Source organism: Pteropus alecto, unplaced genomic scaffold (assembly GCF_000325575.1).
Source record: "Pteropus alecto unplaced genomic scaffold, ASM32557v1 scaffold60, whole genome shotgun sequence".
Lineage (NCBI taxonomy): Eukaryota > Metazoa > Chordata > Mammalia > Chiroptera > Pteropodidae > Pteropus > Pteropus alecto.
This window is the reverse complement of record NW_006430726.1, coordinates 6,932,542-6,955,056: the sequence shown is the minus strand read 5'-3', so window position 1 is coordinate 6,955,056 and position 22,515 is coordinate 6,932,542. Positions and strand designations below refer to the sequence as shown.

General features: G+C 52.0%; 1 protein-coding gene across 1 annotated transcript in view; it reads left to right on the top strand.

Moving 5' to 3' along the window:
- The window catches only part of SCAPER (S-phase cyclin A associated protein in the ER), a 176,281-nt gene that overhangs the window by 151,612 nt on the left and 2,154 nt on the right, over positions 1-22,515 (top strand). The window contains 4 exon segments of the mRNA XM_025050312.1: positions 2,291-2,528; positions 6,031-6,180; positions 19,468-19,659; positions 21,952-22,003. Coding sequence (XP_024906080.1) covers positions 2,291-2,528; positions 6,031-6,180; positions 19,468-19,659; positions 21,952-22,003 — 632 coding nt within the window.

The following is a 22,515-nucleotide window of genomic DNA, read 5'->3' as shown; positions in this document are numbered from 1 at the left end:
GATAGATAGATAGATAGATAGATAGATAGATAGATAGATAGATAGATAAAAATATAAACAGCACAGGCAGTAAGGGGGAGGTCAGCCTTATGGATCACAGCAGCAAAATTGTCACCAGCAGTGATGTCACTCATCCCCAAGGTTCTGAAAGCTTATTGGGAATTAGCTTTAGGGAGAAATGTCTTCTGACTTGTCTCTGGTTCTAAAATGCAGTCAGCGTTAAGAAAACAGAGCCCTCCTTGGAACCTGTATGATAAACGTACACACATTAATTTGTACTTCCAACTCCAGTCAAGGTCTGACCCCTCCTCTTCCAGGTGTAGTGGCAGGAGGGAAGGGCCAGCTGACATTAGCTCACAGCGCAGGTAAAGGTTCAGATATACCTACGAGCAGATAAATGTCATTTCTTAACTTTTGTTTTTATCGAGTTTCATAGATAGAACATGTCTCTCCATGACGATACAAGATTGCATTAGCGTCTCTGTGGGAAGACATGGGGAGAAGAGAAGAGGTCACCTCCTGTTTGGCCTGCATGTTCTTGTCCGTGGACAAAGCACTGCCCTTAAACGGTCAAAAGCCCTTGGTGGTCCCCTGCCCTTGCCGCTAACGACTTCGCGTGACCCGAACCATCTCACCTGATCGCCCCAGGCCTCAGTCACCTTGTTGTGCAGGAAGGAGAATACTCCTCCTCTACCAACTGGGACAAACTAAGGCTGAGATGCGGTGAGAGATGGGAGTGTGCTTAGCAGATCCTGCCACGTAAATGAGGTGACAGCGTTTCTTAAGAGAGCCGCTTCCTTGAGAAGAGAGCGAGGTATACGGTGTCATCTCAGGTTGTTAGGAATACCGGAAGCAGTGGACGTTCTGGAAGTAAATGCCTACTGCGGTTATGAGTAAAACTCTACTTGATGCAACTAGCGAATGAGAATGCATAAAATAATCCCTTTGGAAGAAATAAGTTACAAATTAGAAAACTAGACAAGATCTAGAAATTTGCCAAGCAGGACTTCCCAGTTTTTCCTTAATTAGTGGCATCTCTCAAGCGCTTCTGGGGAAGTGAGTGAGACCAGCAGAGCTCTTTGATGCCTGTCTCCCATTCCAGAGTCCAGCTGGAAAGAACCACAACAGTAGCAACAGCCACAAAAATGGGGGAGACCAGTATTAGCGTTAAAAATGGGGAGAGATCTCATCCCTTGCCAGAAACACGAAGACACCTCTGCTCAGTCTTTGCAGATCTCACCAGACCAAAGGAAGACATTGAACAGGGACTCGTAACTGCCCTTCCTGAGAAAAGGCTGTGTCCGGTGTGGAAGGCGCTGGCCCACGTGGGACGGCTCTGAGTGACCCGAGGATGGGTGGGTGCAGCGCGTAGGGCCAACGGCTGCAGTGGCCTCAGACCTAGCGTGTCTCAGATTCAAACCTAGTGGAGGAAAAACTAAGGGCTTCTTCCCAAGCATTTCAGCGGAAGAGTCTCCTTCCTTTCCAGTGGCTTCAACTGCGACACGCGACATCCCTGATCCGCGGGGAGCAGTCAGGCGTGAAATGCGCAGCTTACCTTGGGCCTCTGCACCTGTGAGTCAGTGACGGGGACCGGCCACCTGCAGCACGTTGGCTGTGAGGAAGGGAGGTAGTTCCTCAGACAGAAATCTGGGCGCAGTTTCTAGAAAAAAGGTTGAACAAATGCGTGGCAGCCACGTTGACTGACACCGCAGTGTTTTGGTCACTAGAGTCTCCTGGAACCTGAGTTTGGGAGTGGGGCGGATTGAGCAAGCCCTCGGGCTTCACGGTCAACTCCAGGGGTTCATCGGCCCTCGCCCCTGCTTGTCCTTGGAAGTTGGCCCCGCAGGCCGTGCCACCGGTCCCCCGTGATGATGGGACAGTGCCTTCAGAAGCAGTTCACTGGCATAGCGTTAGGTTTTCAAGGCCCCCTGTTTCCTGGCGGCCGCCTCCCCCGCGAAGACGCCCTTTGTGTGTCCAGAACGGAAGCCGTGCTGGTATTGGTCCCTGTCCCAGCAGCCCTCATGGACTCAGCTGCCTGGGCCGCAAAGGGCGAGGAGAGTGGTGACAGCGTCAGCACTGGAGGCGGAAGGTCCGAGGCCCCTGCCGCAGCAGCCTGGGCTCCGGGGAGGGGAGAGTCACTGGCCCTGGGGGATGCTCGAACCTGGGGGCTCGTGACCTCAGTTCAGGTGCTTTGCTTTTAACCATCTGCTCTGCTCGTCTTGTCCCATTTGACCTATAAAAATGCTCACATCCTTTGGGTCCATTTAAAGGGTTGCATGTTTCTTGTCAGGTCATACAGCATATTTGACAGTAATCGCCAGGATCCCACGGGACTGACAGCTGCGCTTCAGGCCACAGACCTCGCTGGGGTCCTGCACATGCTCTACTGTGTCCTCTTCCATGGCGCCATCTCGGACCCCAGCGCCACCAGCCCCAAGGAAACTTACAGTCAAAACACGGTGCAAGTGGCCACTCAGAGTTTACGTTTCCTCAACAGCTTCGCCGCTCTCGACCTGCCCGCATTTCAGGTTAGTGTCGGCGTGAGCCACGCGAGGCAGCACTTTAGTGTGGGTGTGGCGCGGGGGGCTTCCTCTCTGTTGGGCCCAAGGAGTGGGCTCCAGCGAAGGGAATTAGAATGCATACCACTTCCTAAGTTGCCCTTCTGGGAAAACTCTTAGATGCTGTACATGCCTCCTCGTTTATTCTCGTTACTACCCTGCAAAATGTTATTGTGCCATTTCACAGATGGAAAAGGGGACACATGCCTGAGCCAGGACTGGCGCCCATTATTCTCTGACCCCAAAGCCTACGTACGGCTCTGCCACTTACGAATCTTCTGTCTTGATTTCTTTAGGGAAAGGCATTATTAAGGAAAGTAATGGTTTTCTATATAAACAGAACCAAAATTAGGTCATTTGTTTTGATTGATACAACTTTCTATGGATGATTTTTAACTGATTTGTGTCCATTGTAACCGCCTGGTTAGTTTGCAAATCCTGTAAATTTTTATAGCTAAAGAAAGAAAAACTGCTTAATGCTGTAATACCAGTCCGTCAGCTTAGAAACAGGTTACTTTCCTGTAGGAAATTTAATTTGCAAAAACACTGAGCCTGTGTAACAGAACAACCTCCAAGCAGGAGACTTTTTCTTTCAGTTCATTAACTGTCAAGTGATTTCATCAAAAAAGGAACAAACTTGGCAGATGGCGAACCCGTAAGTTGGATGGCTCGCTCTGCTCAGATGGACAGCGGTTATAGAGATGCAGATGTATAGAAATGGTCTCTTCGGCCGTGCCAGGGTGGAAGAAACACCTCTGGCTTGTGCCTGAAGACACGTGCAGTTCTCGTCTCCCCGTCATTCTGTTCACAACAGGAAATGAGCGAGTTCGTTGTATCATTGGATTCATTGTCTTTCAGCTTCGTACAGCTAGTTTATCCATCACAAGAACAGATATCTGTACCTCGGAGCTAATGCTTCTCCGTTTCCAGAGCCGCTGCACCAGCCTTAGGCGGTAACTGTGAGATGTGTGCCCCCCGGAGGCTTCGCAGCCGCACCTGAAGCGGGAGCCGTCTGCTCCAGAGGGTGCCGGTGCTTCTCGTTTCTGGGGTGAGCATAGCATCAGCGTTTCACAAAGGCCCAAGCCCCTCGTGTTCCGTCTGGGAACAGTTTAGGAAGCAGGAGATGCTAATTTTATGTCCTGAGAATATGGACACAGCAGTCCGCCCCTCAGCTAGGTCCCGCTGGGGCGATTCCCTCTGTTACCAGGGTTATGGAGCGCACATACCAAAAGCTGGCTCTTAGCTTCCAGTTTCGTGAGTCCTGTGGCGGACTGCTGGGGTGTGCCCTCATCATACACAGGCATCCACGTCCCTCCGAGCGGCAGAGAGCCGCGGGAGCAGCATTGGGGCCAGGCAGCCCCGCTCCCTGAGTTGCCTTAGGCACCCTGGCCAGTAATTAGAAAAAAATCCAAAGCTGCTTTCTGAAGCCCTTCATGTCAAAATAAGACAAAAACCAAGATTTCTGCGCTCCGGCTGCTTGCCACATCCAGCCCAAAATGTACACGCAGCTCGAACCGCCTTTGCTAAAAACAGCAGGGAAAGCAGCGGATGGCGCCAGGGTCGCAGCGTGCCCGGCCCCCAGGCGGAGGGGCCTGTCCTCTCTCGGCTGCCTCCGCACGGTGTTCCACACGTCTGCTGCTTGCTTCTCTGTCCTCCGCGCAGCTCCACACCTCTCTCGTTTCTTTGCTTCCTGTGTTTCCTCCTTTCTTTTGTCTCTCCTCTGACTCTCCTGTTTTATTCTATTTTGCTTAGTTTCCCATGCTCTTCTCCTTCTCTCCCAGATATTGTTCCCAGGTTCCCTTTTCCCCTTAATCAGAGCACAGCGGGGCATGCCTGCAGGGACCTTCCTCCTGGCTGGTTACATGCGGGCACTGTGCTAGCTGGCACCCAGCAGGCCCCAGAAATGTGGGCCGGCCCAGCCTCTGGAGGTGAACAGCTTACCCAGGCCGCTCGCAGATGCCGAATCAGAAGCTGAGTGCTGGATGGAGTGGTCCCAGTGCCCCCCAGCCTTCCTCAAAGCCCCAAACCTGTGTGCTCATCGTTGCGTGGACGCAGCTGGAGGTTACCCTAGAACGTTTTTGGAGTTGCTTCCACCTCACTGTATACTGATAAGGCCGTCAAAATATTTTCTCGCCTCAGCAGAGTCTGATTTCACCCTGGATTCATACTGGCACAGATGGCCCTGACATCCAGCGTGTTGTATATCGCGTACGCTTTGACAGTTTTTACAATTGAAGGTGGTCTCAGGAAACAAATCAATGTACTGACTTGGCAATTAATTCTGGCTAAAGAGGAAATGTAGTTTCCTTGAAAAATTGGTTTAATTTTTATATTCAAACTTACGTGCCCCCTGACCCGCTCTTGTCAGTGAAGGTTAGACAGAGGTCTGGGTCACAGCGTGCTGGACGCAACTAATTAAATAGGGGCTGAGCCGAGAAGGTGTCACGACTTGATTTAAAGGAGCAAAGTGCTCCCTCCTGCAGTCTCTTTGGGGCTTGAAAAACATTTTGTCTCAGGGCAGCGAAACCGAGATGGCCACACTCTAAAGTTTAGCAGCGATTTTCTTTCCGCTGAAAGGACTGTCGCCTGCCTTCAGGCGCCGTGAACGCATTGAAAGGTCCAAGCTGCGGCCTGTGTGACCTGGTTGAAGCCGGCCAAGACCTCAGATGAAGATGCGAGTTTAAAACGCTGCCTTTTCCCACAGGCCGGCAGCAGGGCTTCGCGGGAGTGTGGGCTGCCGCTCCCCTTTGCCCTCCTGTCGCTCTGTCTGTCTGACATGTTTATTAAATAGATGCTGCGAGCCGCACAGACAGACCCGGCGCCCCTCCCGCGTCGCCCACCACCCACGGCCCTGCGCCCGCACTGAGGGCCCCAGAAGCCGCAGAGCCGGGAGGGCTTCACGGTCGGCTTGTTTTGGGGGGTGGGGATGGTGGTTGTGTTTTTTACGTTCTTTCGGGAGCGTTGGGTTTACAGAGCTGTTCGTTTGAATAACAGCTAGTCCTTACTCGTATTTCTTTGCTATTTGAACATAAGTAAATAATTAGAATTGTATTTTTATCCCTGTGTACGAGGAAATATTTTCTCCAGGAAAAAAAAAAGCAATGGGAAGTTAGCTATGTGTTAGATTTACAGGTGAATTTTAGTATTTTGGTATTTTCCCAAATGTTTTACGGTGAAACTGATTGTACAGTGAGAAAAATCGTTTATTAAAGGTGGAAGAAATAACTGCTAGGGGTCTTGACCTGTGCGGCGCAGGCATGTGGTCTGCCATGCTCTCTTTTCCACCCCTTTTCAGGTTAAACGTTGCATGTGTTACAGCCCCTTGTTAGCACCAGCGTCCCCGAGCGGAGGTGGCCGCTCAGTCTGGCGCCCTGGTCGCCTGTCGTGCTTCTCCGGCGCCTGCCGTGGCCGGAGCACGCAGGGCCCAGCCTCACCTGCGCCAGGGGTTCTGACTGCCCCTTGTCTGTGCCAGTCTATTGTAGGGGCGGAGGGCTTGTCCCTTGCATTCCGGCACATCGCCAGCTCCCTCCTGGGCCACTGCAGCCAAGTCTCCTGTGAAAGCCTGCTTCACGAGGTCATCGTCTGTGTGGGCTACTTCACTGTCAACCACCCCGATAACCAGGTAAGAGGCCCGGAGGGCCCCTGAGGCTGTTCCCCCGCACTGAGAGGAAGGTATTGGGGTGAGAAGAGGCAGGCTGGCCTGCCTGAACCTTCTGTCCTGCCTGAGGCCCTTCACAGGCTCTCAGGCTGTGTCTGTGACTTCTCTCCAAGGAAACCTGGTCAGCTCCGGGTGAGCACAAGGGCCTCCTCTCAGAGCTATAGCAGAAAAACTACGGAGCACTCCGGCAAAGGCGGGGAGCGTTGCTTTATAGAGGAAAAGAAGGAGGCGTGGGAGGCGGGGGGCTTCCAACGACAGGCCGTTGGAGGAGAGCGGGAGTTTGGGGTGGCGATGGCGTCTCGCTGGCTGCCTTGGTCGCTGGGCGAGGAGAAAACCTTCCTTCTTCCTGCTGGGGCAGGAAAGTCAGGCAGTTCTTGCCAGAGCTGCAGGGTCTGCGAGTGATGCGCCTTCTGTCCGCGTGCGTGACCGGTGCTGGGTGGTGGTGGGCGAGGCTCCCCTCCCGGCCTCCTGGCTCCATTCGGATGAGGTTCACTTCATTCGCTTGCACAGTCCCTTCAGCGCATCCACGTTCAAGGACACTGTGAAACTGCTTAAACCAACTCTGTTTCGCTGAAATACTAAACAGAATTGTGTGGGATTTTATAATTTTTCTGCTGAAACTGGATCGCAAATTAATCCTCTCCCATAGATAAGCACACGTCTCGAGCATCTCTGAGCTCCCCAGAGTGAATGGGAAATGGGGTCGGGAGAACTGGCACTTAGAGGTGGCACGTGAGAACCGATTTGGACCTCATGGCGAAGTAGGGCGTGGGGAGCAGGGGCAGGAAAGCACAGAGGAAATGGGCAGTGAGCGCGCGAAGCAGCAGGAGGAGGAGACAGACCCTCGGGGAAGAAGGTGGGGAAGAAGATGCAGTGGGGTTTGGAGATAAGCTGGGGAGGTGAGGTGACTGAGGCAGAAATTAGAAAGTGATACAAATGACGGTAATTGTCCCACACCGAGAGTAACCCCTGCTGTTTATAGGCTTCTGGCGTCTGTGGTCCCTGGGACCTCCTTCACTCCGGTGAGGCTGTAAGTACAGGGACTGTTCCTGCCTCATAGGCAGGCGAGGAATCGGGGTTCAGAGAGGTGAAGCCAGCCCCCTGAAATGGTGAAAAGAACCCTAGTAGACCGGGATTAGAACTCAGGTCTTGCAAAGCCCAGCTCAGTATTCATTTCATTCCATTTCACTCTGCTAAGAAAATCAGATGTGTCACAGGCCACGCGTGGTGGCGATCTCGGAGGCGCGTCTGGGCAGGGCTGGGTCCAGAACAGAAGACGATGCCCATGTACCCAGACAGCACGCCGAGAAGCCGCACTTCTGTGGTCCGGTGCCGACTGGGAAGCTTCTGGGATGTACCCTCGTGCCTTACCCAGGAGGCTCATAAACATCCCGTGAAGGTGTAATGAGTGTGTTCTCATCTAGCAAAAGGAAGGCCTGGACTCTGACCCCAGTTCTGTCACTCGCTGTGTGATCTTAGAGAAATCATGTCCCCTCAGGGGCCTGAGCTTTGTGAGTCTGCAGGGAGGCAGATCGGTTCTGGGAATGGGCAGTGCTGGTGCTCGCCCGGTATTGTGAGTGTGTGTAATGCCCCTGATGGTAGACTTAGGAGTGGCTGGAATGGTAAGTTATAAGTTTGTATGTTTTATCACAATAAAAATGTTTGAAGAAAAGTGGATTATACCAGATGCTGTCCCCTGTGAGTCTGTGCCATTTAAATGCTGAGATTAGAACCACAGACAGAGCATTCTGGTTTCGTGAGGACTCCAAGCCATCCTGTGGCTTTCATATCCTCCTTGTGCTACTGCAGATTCTGTGAGCACCAGGTGGCGTCATGACCTGCCTGCCACTCCATGACAGCTCACCCTTAAAAGCTTGGATATACCTTGGCTCCTCTGTATTAACAGTGGGGACCCAGTGGCAGGCACTCAGGAGCAGAGACTTACAGGCGAGTTGTCAGCTGCCTCACACTGCCATGCCACCGCGAGCCACATCTGTATCACCTGCACGGGGCTCGCCCACCAGCTCATGATCGGGCTCTGTGCCCGTGCCTCCAGCTTGCTAGGGTGACAGCTGCTCATGTCCCAGTAGAATTGGGAACTTCTCTACAACTAAACAGCTGGTTATTGTCATCGTAAAAACTTGATTCATTAAATTTCCTTTTTACTTCCTAAATCCAGTAATTTGCCAAGTGAGTGTCGGCCGAGGGGCTGTGTGGTAAGTGCGGTCGTGAGATCGCTTCCCAACTCTGACCACGTATTTGTGGAGCCTTCGTCCCGGAAGGGCTCTGAGTCATCTCAGCAAGCCCCCTCACGCTGCGATGGAGATCCTAGGCCGGGGATGGAAAGGCCCGGCCCGCACGGCTGGTCCAGGCAGTGCCCTTCCGCCTCACTTCTGTTCTTTCGGAAGTGAGTGTAACCCCTTGCCGTTTAGAAATCAGGATGCTCGAGTCATTTAGTGTTTCTGTGTCACTAGTCAGAAGTCACGTGACCTTACAGGGCCTGTGTGTCCGCAGGAGAGGGTGTCTCCTCCTGCGAAGACAGCTGGTGTCTTTATCAGACAGCAGATCCTGAACTCCAGCCGCAGCCCAAGGCTGTTTTACTCGGTAGCTGCTTTGCATAAAGGTCGGGCACTCTTCATTTGCCCCCATTTAGTCTATTAACTGGAGGCACTGAGCCCTGGGATGGCAGGGGTGATTTCAGAAGAGAAAAATGTCCCGTGCTCGATGGAACCAGTTGTCTCTTTATCATGAGGTTGCAGTTTCTAATTAAAACGTTTTTCGAAATCAAAAGCTTCCTCGTATTATACGGCACTTTCACGAGTCTTTCTAAATTTCTTCTCATTTAATTATTATAATGAACATAATTAGTATGTGCTGTCAGCCCTTCACTTTATTTACATTTTATGTTGGATAATTAAATGTGGTCCAATAATTAAATTAGCTCGAATGACAGATGACTCGACTGCCTGCACGTTACTGTATTGGGAATAAGCTCCTTTGCAAATTCATTTTAGTTGGCGGCCGACTTTCTCATTTGGAGAGACTGCATCGCTTCCAGCAGTCGAAATCGAATCCTTTGTGCCAGTGGAAAGGAAGGGTCCCCTCCGCCTGTCCTGCCCCCATGCACCTGCTCTGCACTGCTCCAGAGGCCCCCGAAGGCTCTGAGGGCATCAGAGCAGGCAAGTAAGCTGGGCAGTGAGGCTCTCAGAACTAGGCTGTGCCTGAGCTGTGTGACGTCATTCTCCGGGTCTTTGTAATTCGATGACTTAGTGAGAAAATCCTAACATGAATTGAGTAACCGTCTGGAAACTCCATCCGCTGTCCTCAGCTCAGAGAGCTCTCCGCAGAGGAGGTCACGGAGCTGTTCCCGGTGTGGCTGTCGGTGGTGCGGGGAGTCGAGCGTGTGTCAGTGGCAGCTTTCCGGCGCGCAGTGCCGACTTTTTGGAACTTTCGGGGGTGGCCTGATTCCTGTGTAGACACTCAGGGCTGAGACTGGCCAGTGTGAGCGAGACACCCCCCTGAGGACGGATGTCCTTCCTGATCCCGACTCGCTGTAACGCCAGCAAACCCTCCTTAGCGAGGCAGGGAAGAGAATCTCCACCTACCTCCCTGGGCCGCCGAAGTAGGAGGAGGGAGACCTCACACCACAGGATGCTCTGCTGTGGGGGCAGGTCCCGAGCTCAGCACGCACAACAGAGACCACTCAGGGGGCTCCTAGCCCGTGTTCGGGAAAGAAACGGAAAACGGCTCACATGAATCAATGTGAGCGTTTAATGGGCCTTAATTGGAACCTTATCCTACCGTACTTAGAGCAGAGAGATGAAAGCAGGAGAAATCGGAGAGACCATTTATTTCACTTGAGAAAGCAGTAAACTGAGCTACAGAAAGATCGGACGACTGTTACATTTTCGTGATTAAGTAAAGTTGTCGTAGACTAGTGCTGGCGAGCCTGTGAACGCGGCGTGGAGCGCGTCGTGCGCTCTGGCTGCCGTCAGGGTGTGACCAGGAAGTCCAGCGGCCTGGCCCTGCCTCTGTTTACCCTGCTGTTCTCGCAGCAGCCGGAGTCCCCGAGGCCAGGGAGGCTCGACACAGGTCTCCTCGCCAGAAGGGTCCGAAGCCCGCTTGCAGCGTCCGTGTTCGGAAGCGTCACCGCTGTCCTGCCACCGCCCTGCCCTCCCCCCCAGCCCGTCAGTCTGTGACGCTCGTCATTGTCCCAGCAGCTGGATTAGAAACAAAGAGCAGTTACTAGTCAAGAACTTGGGCATCGCATATTTTGCGATGACTTTTTCCATTCTTTCTTAAGAAAACAAACATTCTGAGTTGGTTTTTTTGTTTTTCCACCATATTCAAATGTGATATCTGTACAGGTATAGGCAACACACATCGCTTACGTGTGTGAGTGCTCAGAGCACAGGGTTCTGTATCTCTGCGTGTCCACAGACCTTCAGAGAACATCTGTCTAGTCCCACTTCCCTCATTGCGAGAGGGGACAAGGAGTGAATTGCTCAAGGTTACCAGCAAGAGGACGGTGTGCTCAGACTGTCTCGAAGTCCACCACGCTGTGTGGACCGTCCCGCCCAGGGCTAGTGGGGGGCCCTGGTTCTCAGTCGGCTTCTCCCTGCACACGCGGGACGGTGTTGGATGCGGGGCCTGCCCCAGAGCCTCCTTTGCAGCCTCTGCTTTGGTCCCAGCACAGAGCCCCTTTCTCGAGGGGAGCAGAGAATAGTCATTCGGGGGCCTTGTCACCCATTTTCCCTGGAGGGACACAGGAAAGCCCCTCGCCGCTGCTTCAGGAAAGTCCTTGTTTTTCTAGAATCACCAGATTCCCAGAGTCTGTGCAGGCCAAGTCTCCGGCTCTTGGCTTCAGCCTCTCCCCGTGATCCTGCTGCATCCTTCTCCTTCCCCCTCGATGCTCTGCTGGTCCTTGACCGGGGAGCCGGGAGACCGCCAGGAGGAAGGCTGCTGCGGAGGGGCCGGCCTCCCGCACTGTCCGCCGGAATCTCTGCATTTCGTCTCAGCCTCGAGACCTGTCTGGTGGCTGACGCTGGTTCGGGAGCAGGAGACTCTGTCTGCAGTGCTAGGCGACGCAATCTGTGTTTCTCTGCCCTGAATTGGGCTGGACGATGTGTGTGGAGAGACTCTTCAGATTCTTCTCCTGTGATATTTAAATAAAGCCCTTTCTGCGCCCTGCCACCGGGTGAGAGGAGCGAGGCGCGTGTGCTTGCGGCGTGCCGTTTCCGTGCGGTGATTCACGGGGGTCCCGGGCCTCCAGGCTCGGGCCTGGGCTTCAGGTGGATGTGACTTGTCTGGAGCCACGTGTGCTGGCCTGGCCCGGCCACCCGGCTGCGGCAGGACCTGTTCTGAGGGAGGAATGCGGCAACTACTTTGTTTCTGCCCTGCTAGAAAAATATGCTTTGTTCCGACCACTTACAGACTCCCTCGCTGTCTGTTTTAATGAATTTAGATGTCTAGACACCTATTTTTGCTCCTCTGTTGAGGGTATCTTGTCTCTGACAAGAAAAGGAAAAAAACAAAAGAATTTTTCGGCATGAAGAATTTGCCTCGCTGAGGTTTAACTGTTTGCATCCGTTCCGCCTGACTTGCTGCCCCGCTCACCCTGCCACACTGACTGACAGAGCCTGTGGCCTCAGCTTGGACAGCCCAGCTCACTGGCTTGCTGGAAGAAGCCGCCCTGTCCCTCCCTGCCCCTGCTCCCTGTGCCATTGTGCCAGGAGGCTGTTGGCTTCGGTAGGCTGCTGGCCCAGGTGCCCGGTCAGCTCGCTGTTCTTGCAGATCCAGAGTCATGTCATCTGAGGCCACCGACAGCCCTGGGGTGAGTAGGCCCAGGGCTCGATGTGGTGGGTATAATCCCCTGGAGTCGGGTTTGGGGACCTGAGCTCAGTCCTCATTCTTTTATCCCCAGACGGTTACTGGGCACCTGTTATTTGTCAGGGGTACAGCGGTGAATACAACGGACACGGCTCCTGCCCCCATGGAGCTGACAGCCTTGAGGCTGTTGAAAACTGGGGGTTCCCGGCTGCCGGTCTTTGCCTAAACAATTGTTCTTGCATCTGGAGCCGGCGGGGCTATGTGCCGGTTCTGTCTTCTGGTCCACGGCAAGCACGGGGCTGGGGTCACAGTGATGGAAGTGTCTAGAAACACACCAAAGGGCATTCTGAGGGGGAAAAAAAAGAAAGTAAATAAAGGTGCAGGGCTTTCTAAAACCACTTGATAGAGTGAGTTTCTTGCAAATAAGGGGAAATTCAGGATCACTTGTAGATCTCACCAAAACCAGCAGGTGAGTCGTAGAGAGCTGGAGATTTTCCTGCAGGTACCACGGTTATGTCTGTGGGAGGCAGGGAGGCAGGCAAGAAACTGCTACAGAACCTTCTGCTTTCTTATTTAGTGTCGTGGTTTTGGTGTGGTCAGGGAGTGAGCTATTTGCACATAAGTGAATTTTGCAGATGACCCAACTTACCTTTAAAACACAGTGTTTATTTAACATTAGCTCTTTGTGACCTTTTTTTACTACTATAGTTTCCTGCCTCCCTAAACTTAGACTTAGCGCAGTATACATTTTTGATCTCTTGAAAGGAGTACCCGCTGGAGTAGTCGCTTGAGGCCTAGCGTGTGTGGGAGCAGATTTTTCTTTTTGCGGGGAGGGGAGCAGATTTTTCAAGGTGAGCAAAGGTGATAAGACATTTTATAACAAAACGGTAGCGCTCTGAAGACCCACTGAAAATGGAAAGGAATTTTACTCTTATGGCAAATGATTCCGGGCGACTTTTTGAATTCTTATTTCTACTCCAAATCATTTCATTTCCCACCCTGTCACTCTGTGAGCCGTTGCTGCTTCGTGTTGTCGGTTGACCTACGTTCAGCGGTCTCATGTGCTGGTTCCAGCCTCTGCAGGCCAGAAAACCGCTTTTATTAGACTTGCTTCTGAAATGTGAGTCGGCGGACTCTGTCGGAGCTTGCAGAACAATCCTTGGAGTAACTGACATGGACGTTGTGGAAAGACTGGGCCCTCGGTTAGGGCAGGGATGTCTCTGACTTGTCAACACCCTGTCCCAGGTGCCTCGTGCCACACTTGGCTGGGGTAGATGCACAGGAAATGTTTGCGAATGGGTGAGTTCCTGCTCGCTCGCTCCCTGGTTCTGCCGCTGGCTGAGGAGGCGTGGGCTGTTCCCATTTATGTGACACCATGGACTCGCCACTGTTCTCGGGGTCCTAGGCAGTGAGTGCAGCATTGTCAGTTTGCAGGCGACATATCTGTAAACTGTCCCCAGGCCTGTTGCATTTCTGCACCAGACCGATGACTACTCAGTGCCCTACATCCACTTTCCTTTTTTTCTCTAACAGTTGGGAAAAACTAGTCTGGTCATACCAAGGATTAACGTGATACATGTAGTACACGTTACAGCATTTCATTCAGATATGTTCAACCAGATTGGAAGGCACTTAAAACCCTAAAGGCATCTGACTGCGAGACCGTCACGAGGCGGTGCTCATTTCAGAGTCGCAGGTTCCAACAGGTCACTCCGGAGAGTCTAGCCCCATCACTCACCGTTCCTCTTTCAAGGTCTTATGTCGGATCATCTGAGATGAACCCTTGGCAGAGCCCAGCAACTAAGCCAAGAACTGGCGATTTGATACCTAGCCAAGCAGAATATAGGTTTTTGAAGAAAGGCCTTTTGTGTTGGTTTAATCTGTGTATGTCGGTTGGCTGCGTCTGTTTAGGGTGGCAGTGTGTCATCCTCGTCTTCGTCGGTGCTGGCAAAGCCGTGTGAGAAGTTGGCCAGCGGCCAGTCATAGGAATGCGCTCGAGCCAGCGACAGAGCCCGTGTGCGCAGGGCGGGCGCCTCGCGTGTCTGACATCCCCAGCTGGGTCGGAGAGCCGGGTCACTGAGTGTTCCAGGCCCAGTTCCGCCGCGGCTGGCTGGGGGACCTGGGACAGTTGTCTTGTACTTTGTGAGTGGCAGATTTTCTCTGAAAGAAGGGTGGCCATGCCTGTCTGCCCCCGGCCTTCAGAGACACACGGTGCAGGTGGAGACACGCAGACAGACTGCAGCGCTGTCCCCGCCTGTGACGAGCCCCGCTATGCAGAGTGTCTCGCAGACTCTTAACGCGGCAGTGTCCGCCAAGTCTGGGTTGCCTGCCTCTGGGCGAGACCAGCGTCGCCCCCAAGCGCTCGGGCAGGTGACCGTTATGAGCCGCAGATGGGGCTTCTAAGCCACAGGTTAGTTTCTCACGTCCTGGAGGCTGGACGTCCAATGTCAGGGAGCCGGCAGGGTCGGGTCTGGGAGGGCCCTGTGCCGGGTCGCAGATGTCAGCTTCGCCCTGTGTCCACACAGGCACGCCTGCGGAGCTCACAGGGCCTCTCATTCGAGGGCACTGACCCCATTCACCAGGGCTCCGTGCTCGTGGCCTGGTCACCTCTCAAAGGCCCCCCTCCTCGCCATCACGGGGGGTGGCAGGATGTCGGCCTGTGCACTGGGGAGGGACTGGCTGTGGACGCCTGAGGCAGCACAATGTGCCCACCATCGAGGTCTCTGAGTCAGAAAGTGGCACCTGCACTTCAGAAGTGTGGTGTGACCCCCAGGCCAGGCACCGGCCGCCCTCTGTCGCTGACTCTCAGCCTTTGCGCACAGGCCGGGCTGAGCCCCTCCTGGCCGGCTCCACTTACCTGCATTTCTGGGCTCGCGCTGATGTGGGGTGTTCTATTCAGAGCTGTCAGAGCACACTTCCTACTCCGCCACCACAAGGCCCTGGCAGCCACCCCGGCTCTGTCCTGTGCAGGCAGCGCCAGGGAGGGGCTGCAGCAGTGGCTTCCCGGGCTGAGTCCCAGCCAGACGAGCCGATGCTGCCCAGTCCCCTGCCCCAGGGAGCAGCCCGAGGAGGGCTGGGGGCGGGGTGGCGGGAACCCTCCCGCCGGCCGGGGCGGGGGTTCGGGTCCTGCGAGGGAGTGGAGGGCAGAGCCAGCCCAAGAGCACTCGGGCGGCCACGCTCGGCACGAACACTGCTCTTTTCACCGCGGTCACCGCCACTGTTTCCTAGGGCCGTCCTCCAGGTCCTGAAGGCTGCCATCTGCCCCTTTTATAGAAGGGACCCCGGGGCTTTGACTGGTTAACTGACACCCAGAGCACAAGGCCGCCCGACACCCCACAGCCTGGGCCTGCACATTCCTGGCTCACGGCCGCGGAGAGACAGCTGACCCAGTCCCTGTGAAATGTGCCTGGTCGTACAGGTTGGCTGTCCGATGAAGCATCACTCTGGCCAGGCGACGGGGAGTCAGAGCTGTGTCCCCCCAAATTCACATGTTGACCCTTAACCTCCACGTAACTGTACTGGAGATGGGGCTTTTAGGAGGTAACATGGTCACATTAGGTCGTGAGGGTGGGCTCACAGAGGGAAGGCCGCGTGAGGGCGCCGTGACGTGTCAATCTGCAAGGCGGGACGACAGCCACCTCCACAACCCACGCTGCTCAGACTCCCAGCCGCCAGGACCGTGAGAAACGAGGGCCATTGAAGCCACCAGCCTGCGGTAGTTCGTGAAGGCGGCCTGAGCCGCCGCCGCCAGGCCTCCACCTGCAGTGTCCAGGTGCCCCGATCTGATCCTAGCCTGCGGGCCCCATTCCCCTAGGTAAGGGGTCCCCTCTCTGCTGACTCGGGCGTCTGCGATTAGTCATCCATGCCTCGTGTCCCCGAGAGCGAAAGCATGACCCGGGTGTCCCTAGAGCCTCAGGAACCAACTGTGCTGAGTCAGGAGCCCTCCCGGGCCTTGCTTGGTGCCCCCCGGTCCCCTCACCTGATAGAGCGCGCAGCCGTAGACGAGCAGCACGTCCGCCCCCCGCTCCGCGTCCCTTCCTTCCCGTGGACACCGTTCCCAGGCCGGCGCGGCCCCGTCTGCGGCCGCCTCTGCCCGGAATGTCGGTGCTTCCGGAGAGAACGGGGCTGGGCCTCTCCCTCTCCGTGTCCTCCGTCCCCTACCCCAGTGACAGGAAAGAAACAAAGCAGTGAGGACCAGGGCACCAGGGACAGGACACCCGTTCTCAGTGCCTGGATTCATTCCCACCGTCCTCTCTCTGGAGAACGATCCAGAAAGGGCTCGAGATGGCCGCGAAGTACGCTCTCGTGTGCTGTACTACAGTCGGAGTGTCTGCATGATTTGTCTCAGATTCAGAACAGGAATCGGGTCTTCGGTGACAGGGTACAGTTAGAGAGCCAGCACCGCGGTCTTGTTCTCTCTATTTCGGCACCGGCTGCACAGGTTTGTTCACTGGGTGCAAACCGAGCTGTCCACTCGAGGGGTGTGTGTGTCACACGGCAGTGGAAGTTCTCCACCTTCGACCCAGAGCACTTGGGCGACTCGCCCGGGGCCACATGGCCGGCAGGCGACTGCAGCAGAGGCAAAAGCGAGCCCGTGGCCCCTCAGCACACCACAGAGCAAGTGGAAGGCTCGGCGTCAGCGTCTTTTGATCTGAACGTCGTCGGCGACCCTTTGGGTTCCTCGGCGCCCTGCTCTGCGTGCGGGTGGAGATGGTGTCTGACCAGCCGTTCCCCAGTGACGGGCCGTGCCAGCCCCCTGCCCCCGTCCCAGACCGACGCCCGGGGCTCGGTGCAGTGCTGGATGGGCTCTGTGGGAAGCCCCTTTAGGTTGGTGCCAGCTGTGGACCCCAAAGGGAGGGACAGATGGCCTGGCAGGCTCAGAGTGGGCCACCTTTATGAACAAAGGTCACAGCTCCATTGGGAAGGTGTATGGTGAGGAAACATCGTATTATAAGAGATGTCACTGAATTACGTACATTCTTTTAATTCGGCAAGACTTGTGTGTTTCGTGATGGCTCTCTATTGAGCTGCTGCTGCCTTTGGAAAGCTCGAGCAGTCTAAGGGACATTTGACCACCTTATGACGTGGGAGCGAGTGACCGGATAAGGTAGAACTAAGTCCTGCCCTCACCCCCCACCTGTCAGAAGCCTGTTGGCAACTCTCTCCTGGCATCCAAGGCCTTCGGCGTCCGGGTCGGGCTGTTGGTATCCCAGCCTTGTTTCCCTGCCCCTAATAAAAGTGCTCAACCTAATCCAGGCGACAGTCCGGCTGGGCTCACGACATCAGGCTGCCGCCCCGGGGCCACAGGCCTGCCGGAATCACCAGCAGTGGTCTCACCTTCTGCGTCTCAGTGCTACAGGATGGCCCGTCCTGGGCCTCCGGACCCTGTCTCCCCACACATCTAAAGTGTGGTTCGAAGGACCGTGCTGGCTAGATGCCCTACTCTGGCTCCCAGCCAAGGCAGGCAGTGCGGCTCTCACGGCTGCTCACGGCTGGACCGTTTCTCTGCGACCTGCCGCTCTGTCGCAGGCGGTCCTGCAGGTAGACCGCCTGCATCCGTGTGTTTTCTACAGTCCAGGAACATAAAAGTCATGGCCTCTGGCAGGTCACTCCCTACAGCGCTGGGAGCTTCTCGACTCACTTCTTCCACGGGCATCTGACAGCCAGCTCCGTTTCTGGAGGGGACCGACAGCCCCCCGAGGACTCTGGTATACCCCAGTGAAGGCCGGGAGCCGGGGGTGGTGTTCCGGCTGAGCGCTTATGTTCTCATTCACCGTTCTCAAGGTGGGCCCTGGGTCACCCAGCTCTTTCCTATTAGAACTGGGAGTTGTCACCTTTGCGTTAGCATGCCTGTGCCAGCCAGACTGGCCAGCATGGCACCTTCCAATCATGTGTGTTCTGGTGATAGCATTTTAACAGTGGAGTCCCCCCCAAAAAACTTGTCCTTAATTCTTGTCCCAAGGGAGAAAAGACACTTCGACAATGGTATTATTATGAATTATAAAGTGGCATTGTTGGGCTGTGCTACAAAATTTGAAGCTAATAATTAAAATAAAGATTTAAGCAAATGCTTTATCAATAAAGTAGATAATAGGGCATATTTTTCTCAGCCAGTGTCTTAAGTGGCAATGCTGAATTGTCACACCGTAAGTCTTTAAAATTCATGCTGGATTTGGAGGTATTAACAAGTCCCTGTCAACATTCTCTGAAGGTTTTGATGTCATTTTAACTATGGAACTAAAATATGTGAACTGTCACTTTGTTGACTTTGTCCTTAAACCAAACTGCATTATCATCGGAGAGGGTGTGTTCTTAAGGTATTGTTAAAAGTCCTTTGAAAACTTGTAAATCCCCATAATTTATGTGTCTCCTGCCTCCGCTGCTTCATTCCTTCCTTCTGGTTTTAATTTGAGTGCAGTCCTGTCAGGGTGTGTACCTGTAAAGTCGTGTCTTTCCAAGTACGATTTACAGGCCTGACCGTAGACTTTACAGTGCTCCTATCCTCCTGTGAGCTTCCTCCTACAGCAAGAGGTGGGCCCTGGGTCACCCAGCTCTTTCCTATTAGAACGAACGGTCTAGTCCAGGTCACTTGAAACAGATCTCATTTGGACATTTCTTAGTTTGTTGTGCGGGCCTCGGGAGCAGACTGGGAAGGCTCCACTGTAAGCCCATTAACTGCACTGCCCCGTTTCTTAAAATGTACACAGCCGTAAACCTAGACTGCTTCAGGACAACGGTCCCATTTATCTAAACAATCCTCCTTTGAGACTCAGTGGCACTGATAGAAACACAGATAAGGAGTGTGGATCGGAGGAAGGATCTCTGGTGCCTGCGCTGAACTGTTCATTCCCCTCACAATCTCCTTTTCTTTCCCGGACTTGTCTGCATACGGAACAGATTTGTCTGTGTCCAGGATGTTCTGTGCGCAAGGCTGGGGGTTGTGCACAGGCCAGGCCACAGGAGAGGGTGTCGTTCTTTGCAGGTGGGACTCTGGCCGCCCCACGTTCCGGGAGATGGGACTCTGGCTGCCCCACGTTCCGGGAGATGGGACTCTGGCCGCCCCACGTTCCGGGAGAGTGGGGAGAGTGGGGCAGGGGACTTTGCTGAAGCCGGGTGTGTCGTGAGTGCACTTCCCAGGCATCCTCTCGCCAAGGCGGCTGTGCTTTTGCCGTGGAGTCTAATAACCTTTAAATGGCTGCAGAAACGCGGGAGCCTTTTCCTTGAGTTAGAGACTAGATTTATTTTTGCTCCTTTCAAGATCAGTTAAATGAAGATCAGGTAAGGAGCTAGGAGTCCTTCATTTCTCCTCCGTGCACGCCTTCACCGTGTTCTCCGTGGTTGTCACTGGCGTGCTGGTGGGGTGGGGGCCAATGGGCAGGTGGGGCTTTTTGGCAGTTGGCCTGGGGTCCGTCATCGTTTCAGGTCGTCGTGCAGTCCGGCCGCCACCCAACGGTGCTGCAGCAGCTCTGCCAGTTGCCCTTCCAATACTTCAGTGATCCTCGGCTCATCAAAGTGCTGTTCCCTTCGCTCATCGCCGCTTGTCACAACAACCGTCAGAACAGGATCATTCTGGAGCAAGAGATGAGCTGCGTTCTACTGGCCACATTCATCCAGGTAGCTCTGTGCCGCGCCCAATGCTCTTGAGAAGTGAAAGCGAACCAGCTGTTTATTCTTGCCATCCGCATTCCCTTTCAAAAAATTCACGTATTTCTGTGCTTGAAAATTGATTTCTAAAATATCAGGGTAGTAAAACCGGGGTTGAGTGTTGTGTAATTTCTGCTTGGAGGATTTCAAGGAAAGGACATTTTTTTCAGCTAATGAAATGCTAAACCCTGACTAAGGAAATAATGTTTAAAAGACTGCCAGATTTTTCTTAAGGTTTTAACCGTGACATTCATCTTGCATTTACTCTAGCTATAAGGAATACATAATGATTACTGAAGATCAGTTAAAACTTCAGTTAATTTGTAAATGTTTCAATGAATGGATTACATATCTACAGACACCCATCTGTGTGTGTGATAAAAAACCCTGTCATTGCTTTTATAAAAATCTAAAACTTTTAAGTGTGGCCTGATATTTTTCTGATCCAGTTCAATTCTGTTAGACTGGAATCAAAATCACTGCTATAGCAAAGCATCTAAATTCACTTCGTCAACTGGCAGTAGAAAAATCAAGTTGGCTATTCTTTAGTACTTACTAATAGCTGCAATTGTAGATCATATTTGCTGGAAGTCTTCCATTTTCTTTCCAGTGTTGCACCATAAAACTAATGAGTTCTTGCTCCGTGATGCACACGTGATTAGCAGACAATAAGATAAAAATAACAGCAGAGAAAGGAGAGCTCTGCAATTGTATCGTCCCTTATTCTGGCTCATATTCATAGACCCCTGTTGAAAGGGTGTGATGGTGCCCCAGACCTTCTTCGGCGTAGAAACAGTTAGTGGTTTACACTTTTTAATGATCAACTTATAAACACAACTAGGTCGATTATGTTTAGAAATGCTTTATTTTCCGCTTCGTTGTTTTGCTTAAGCCTGGCTTCCATTTTCTTAAAAAATTTTCAAAGATATTCAGACCTGCAGGTAGGGCATGAATTTTCATAGAAAGAACGTCTTATGGTTAAATTAAAACCTTAAAAAGTCATACGATGTATCATCATGCCAACATTTAAGGTTCTTCATATAGTCTTAGAGCCTTCGGATTAAACTGAATAGAAAATACATTACAGAGAATGTTAAGGCTGTTACCTGATGTTCAGATTATTCATTCTTTCATTCAACAGGTAACTTGTGAGTGCTCCAGGCACTGGGAACAGAGCAAGGAATAAAACAGATAAAAAGTCCTGCCTTCCTAGGTCTTTCAGTAAGGTGGGAGGAGTCAAACAAAAACCAAAGGCGTGAAAGCAGTAGCAGTCAGGCGTGTGTTAAGTGCGTGGAGAAAAGTAAGGCGGGGAAGGGGGAGGGGTGGCCAGGGAGGCGAGGCGCAATTTTTACGGCAGGAGCGGAGGGGCCTCAGCCAAGACGGTAATAGTTGAGCAAAGAGCAAATTTTGCATCTGTAGCAACTTAGTCTCATATTTTCAACTGCTTGGACACAATTTATAAAAATACAAATGATGTCAGAATGTAAAGATCATATATATCCCTTGTTTTCATCTGGTACTGACCTCAAAGTACTTCTAAATCCACTCTGCTCTATTACATTCGACACACATTTAAATGTAATTGAATGTAGATTTAACACACATTCAACATACATTTTAACACACGAATGCTATAAATACTACAGAAATCGCTTATAATGCTTCTTTGCGATAGAATGTTAAATTAGTGGAATTAAATGTTTTTTTGTCTATAAATAACAGTGTTCAAGGGGATAAATGAACATTGGATTTTGCTTTATAAAATGGTTCTGCAAGGTCTCTGTGTGTTAGATTGTTAATAGTCACTAGAAAATGATACTAAAAATACAAGCTGGTAATTTCTGAAAATTTACATATTATCCAGTACATTTTTCATTTTCCACCTAACAGACTTTAAGATTCAGCTGCATACTACTTAAGGGCTTTTATAGTTGTGCTTTAAAAAAATGTTAAATTTCTGGCAATATTTTAAGACAGTAAATTTGACTAAAGTGTGTAGTTTATCAGACATAAAATGAAGCTGTGGTTCCACAGTCAGCAGCAACCTGGCGGTGGTGATACTTAGCAAATGTTAAGTCATCACTACTTGATTTAACTTTGTGAGAATCTGGACTACATAACATCAGTTTCTTCAGCTTTTATATTTGGGTTCCAAAGGAATCTTAAAAAAATAATTGCCTCAGAATTCAGCAGCATTTTTAAAGCCTCCCTGTTTGTATAAAAATTGCATTGGTATAAAAATACTTTTCTCGTCTCTCACAGGATTTTGCACAGACCCCAGGCCAGGCAGACAACCAGTCTTATCAGCCCAAAGGTATGTCTCTGTTGAAATTGAATGTCATGTGTTCGTTAGGAGAATGGACGTGTTTCTCACTCCACCTTCTGGAACTGTTAGAGAAACCAGTTTATTACATCTCCTAAAATATTTGCTATTCGGATACCAAGTATATTTCAACGAGTAAAGAAACTGATTTTGTCGTTAAGCGGGAGTGCATCAGAATATACAAAGAAATCTATGGAAGTGAAGGAACAAAACATCTTCGTGTAAATCATACTCGTGCGAGATATAATAAATGGTGCATAACTGCTGAGTTTATTTAGGAATATAGGAGACAATCAGATCATTAATGTTGGCCTGCATTACTCACATAAATACTGAACTCACAGAGATTTGGTTCCCTAGCCATGTTCGGAATAAAATGATCAATGACAGGCACCCATATTTTCCCCCTTAATGCAGGTACTTGAATTTTTGATTGAAATAAGGAAGGTAAAATTGTTTGACATGGAGAAAACGCTGTCAGATTAACAAACTTTCCCTTGTAG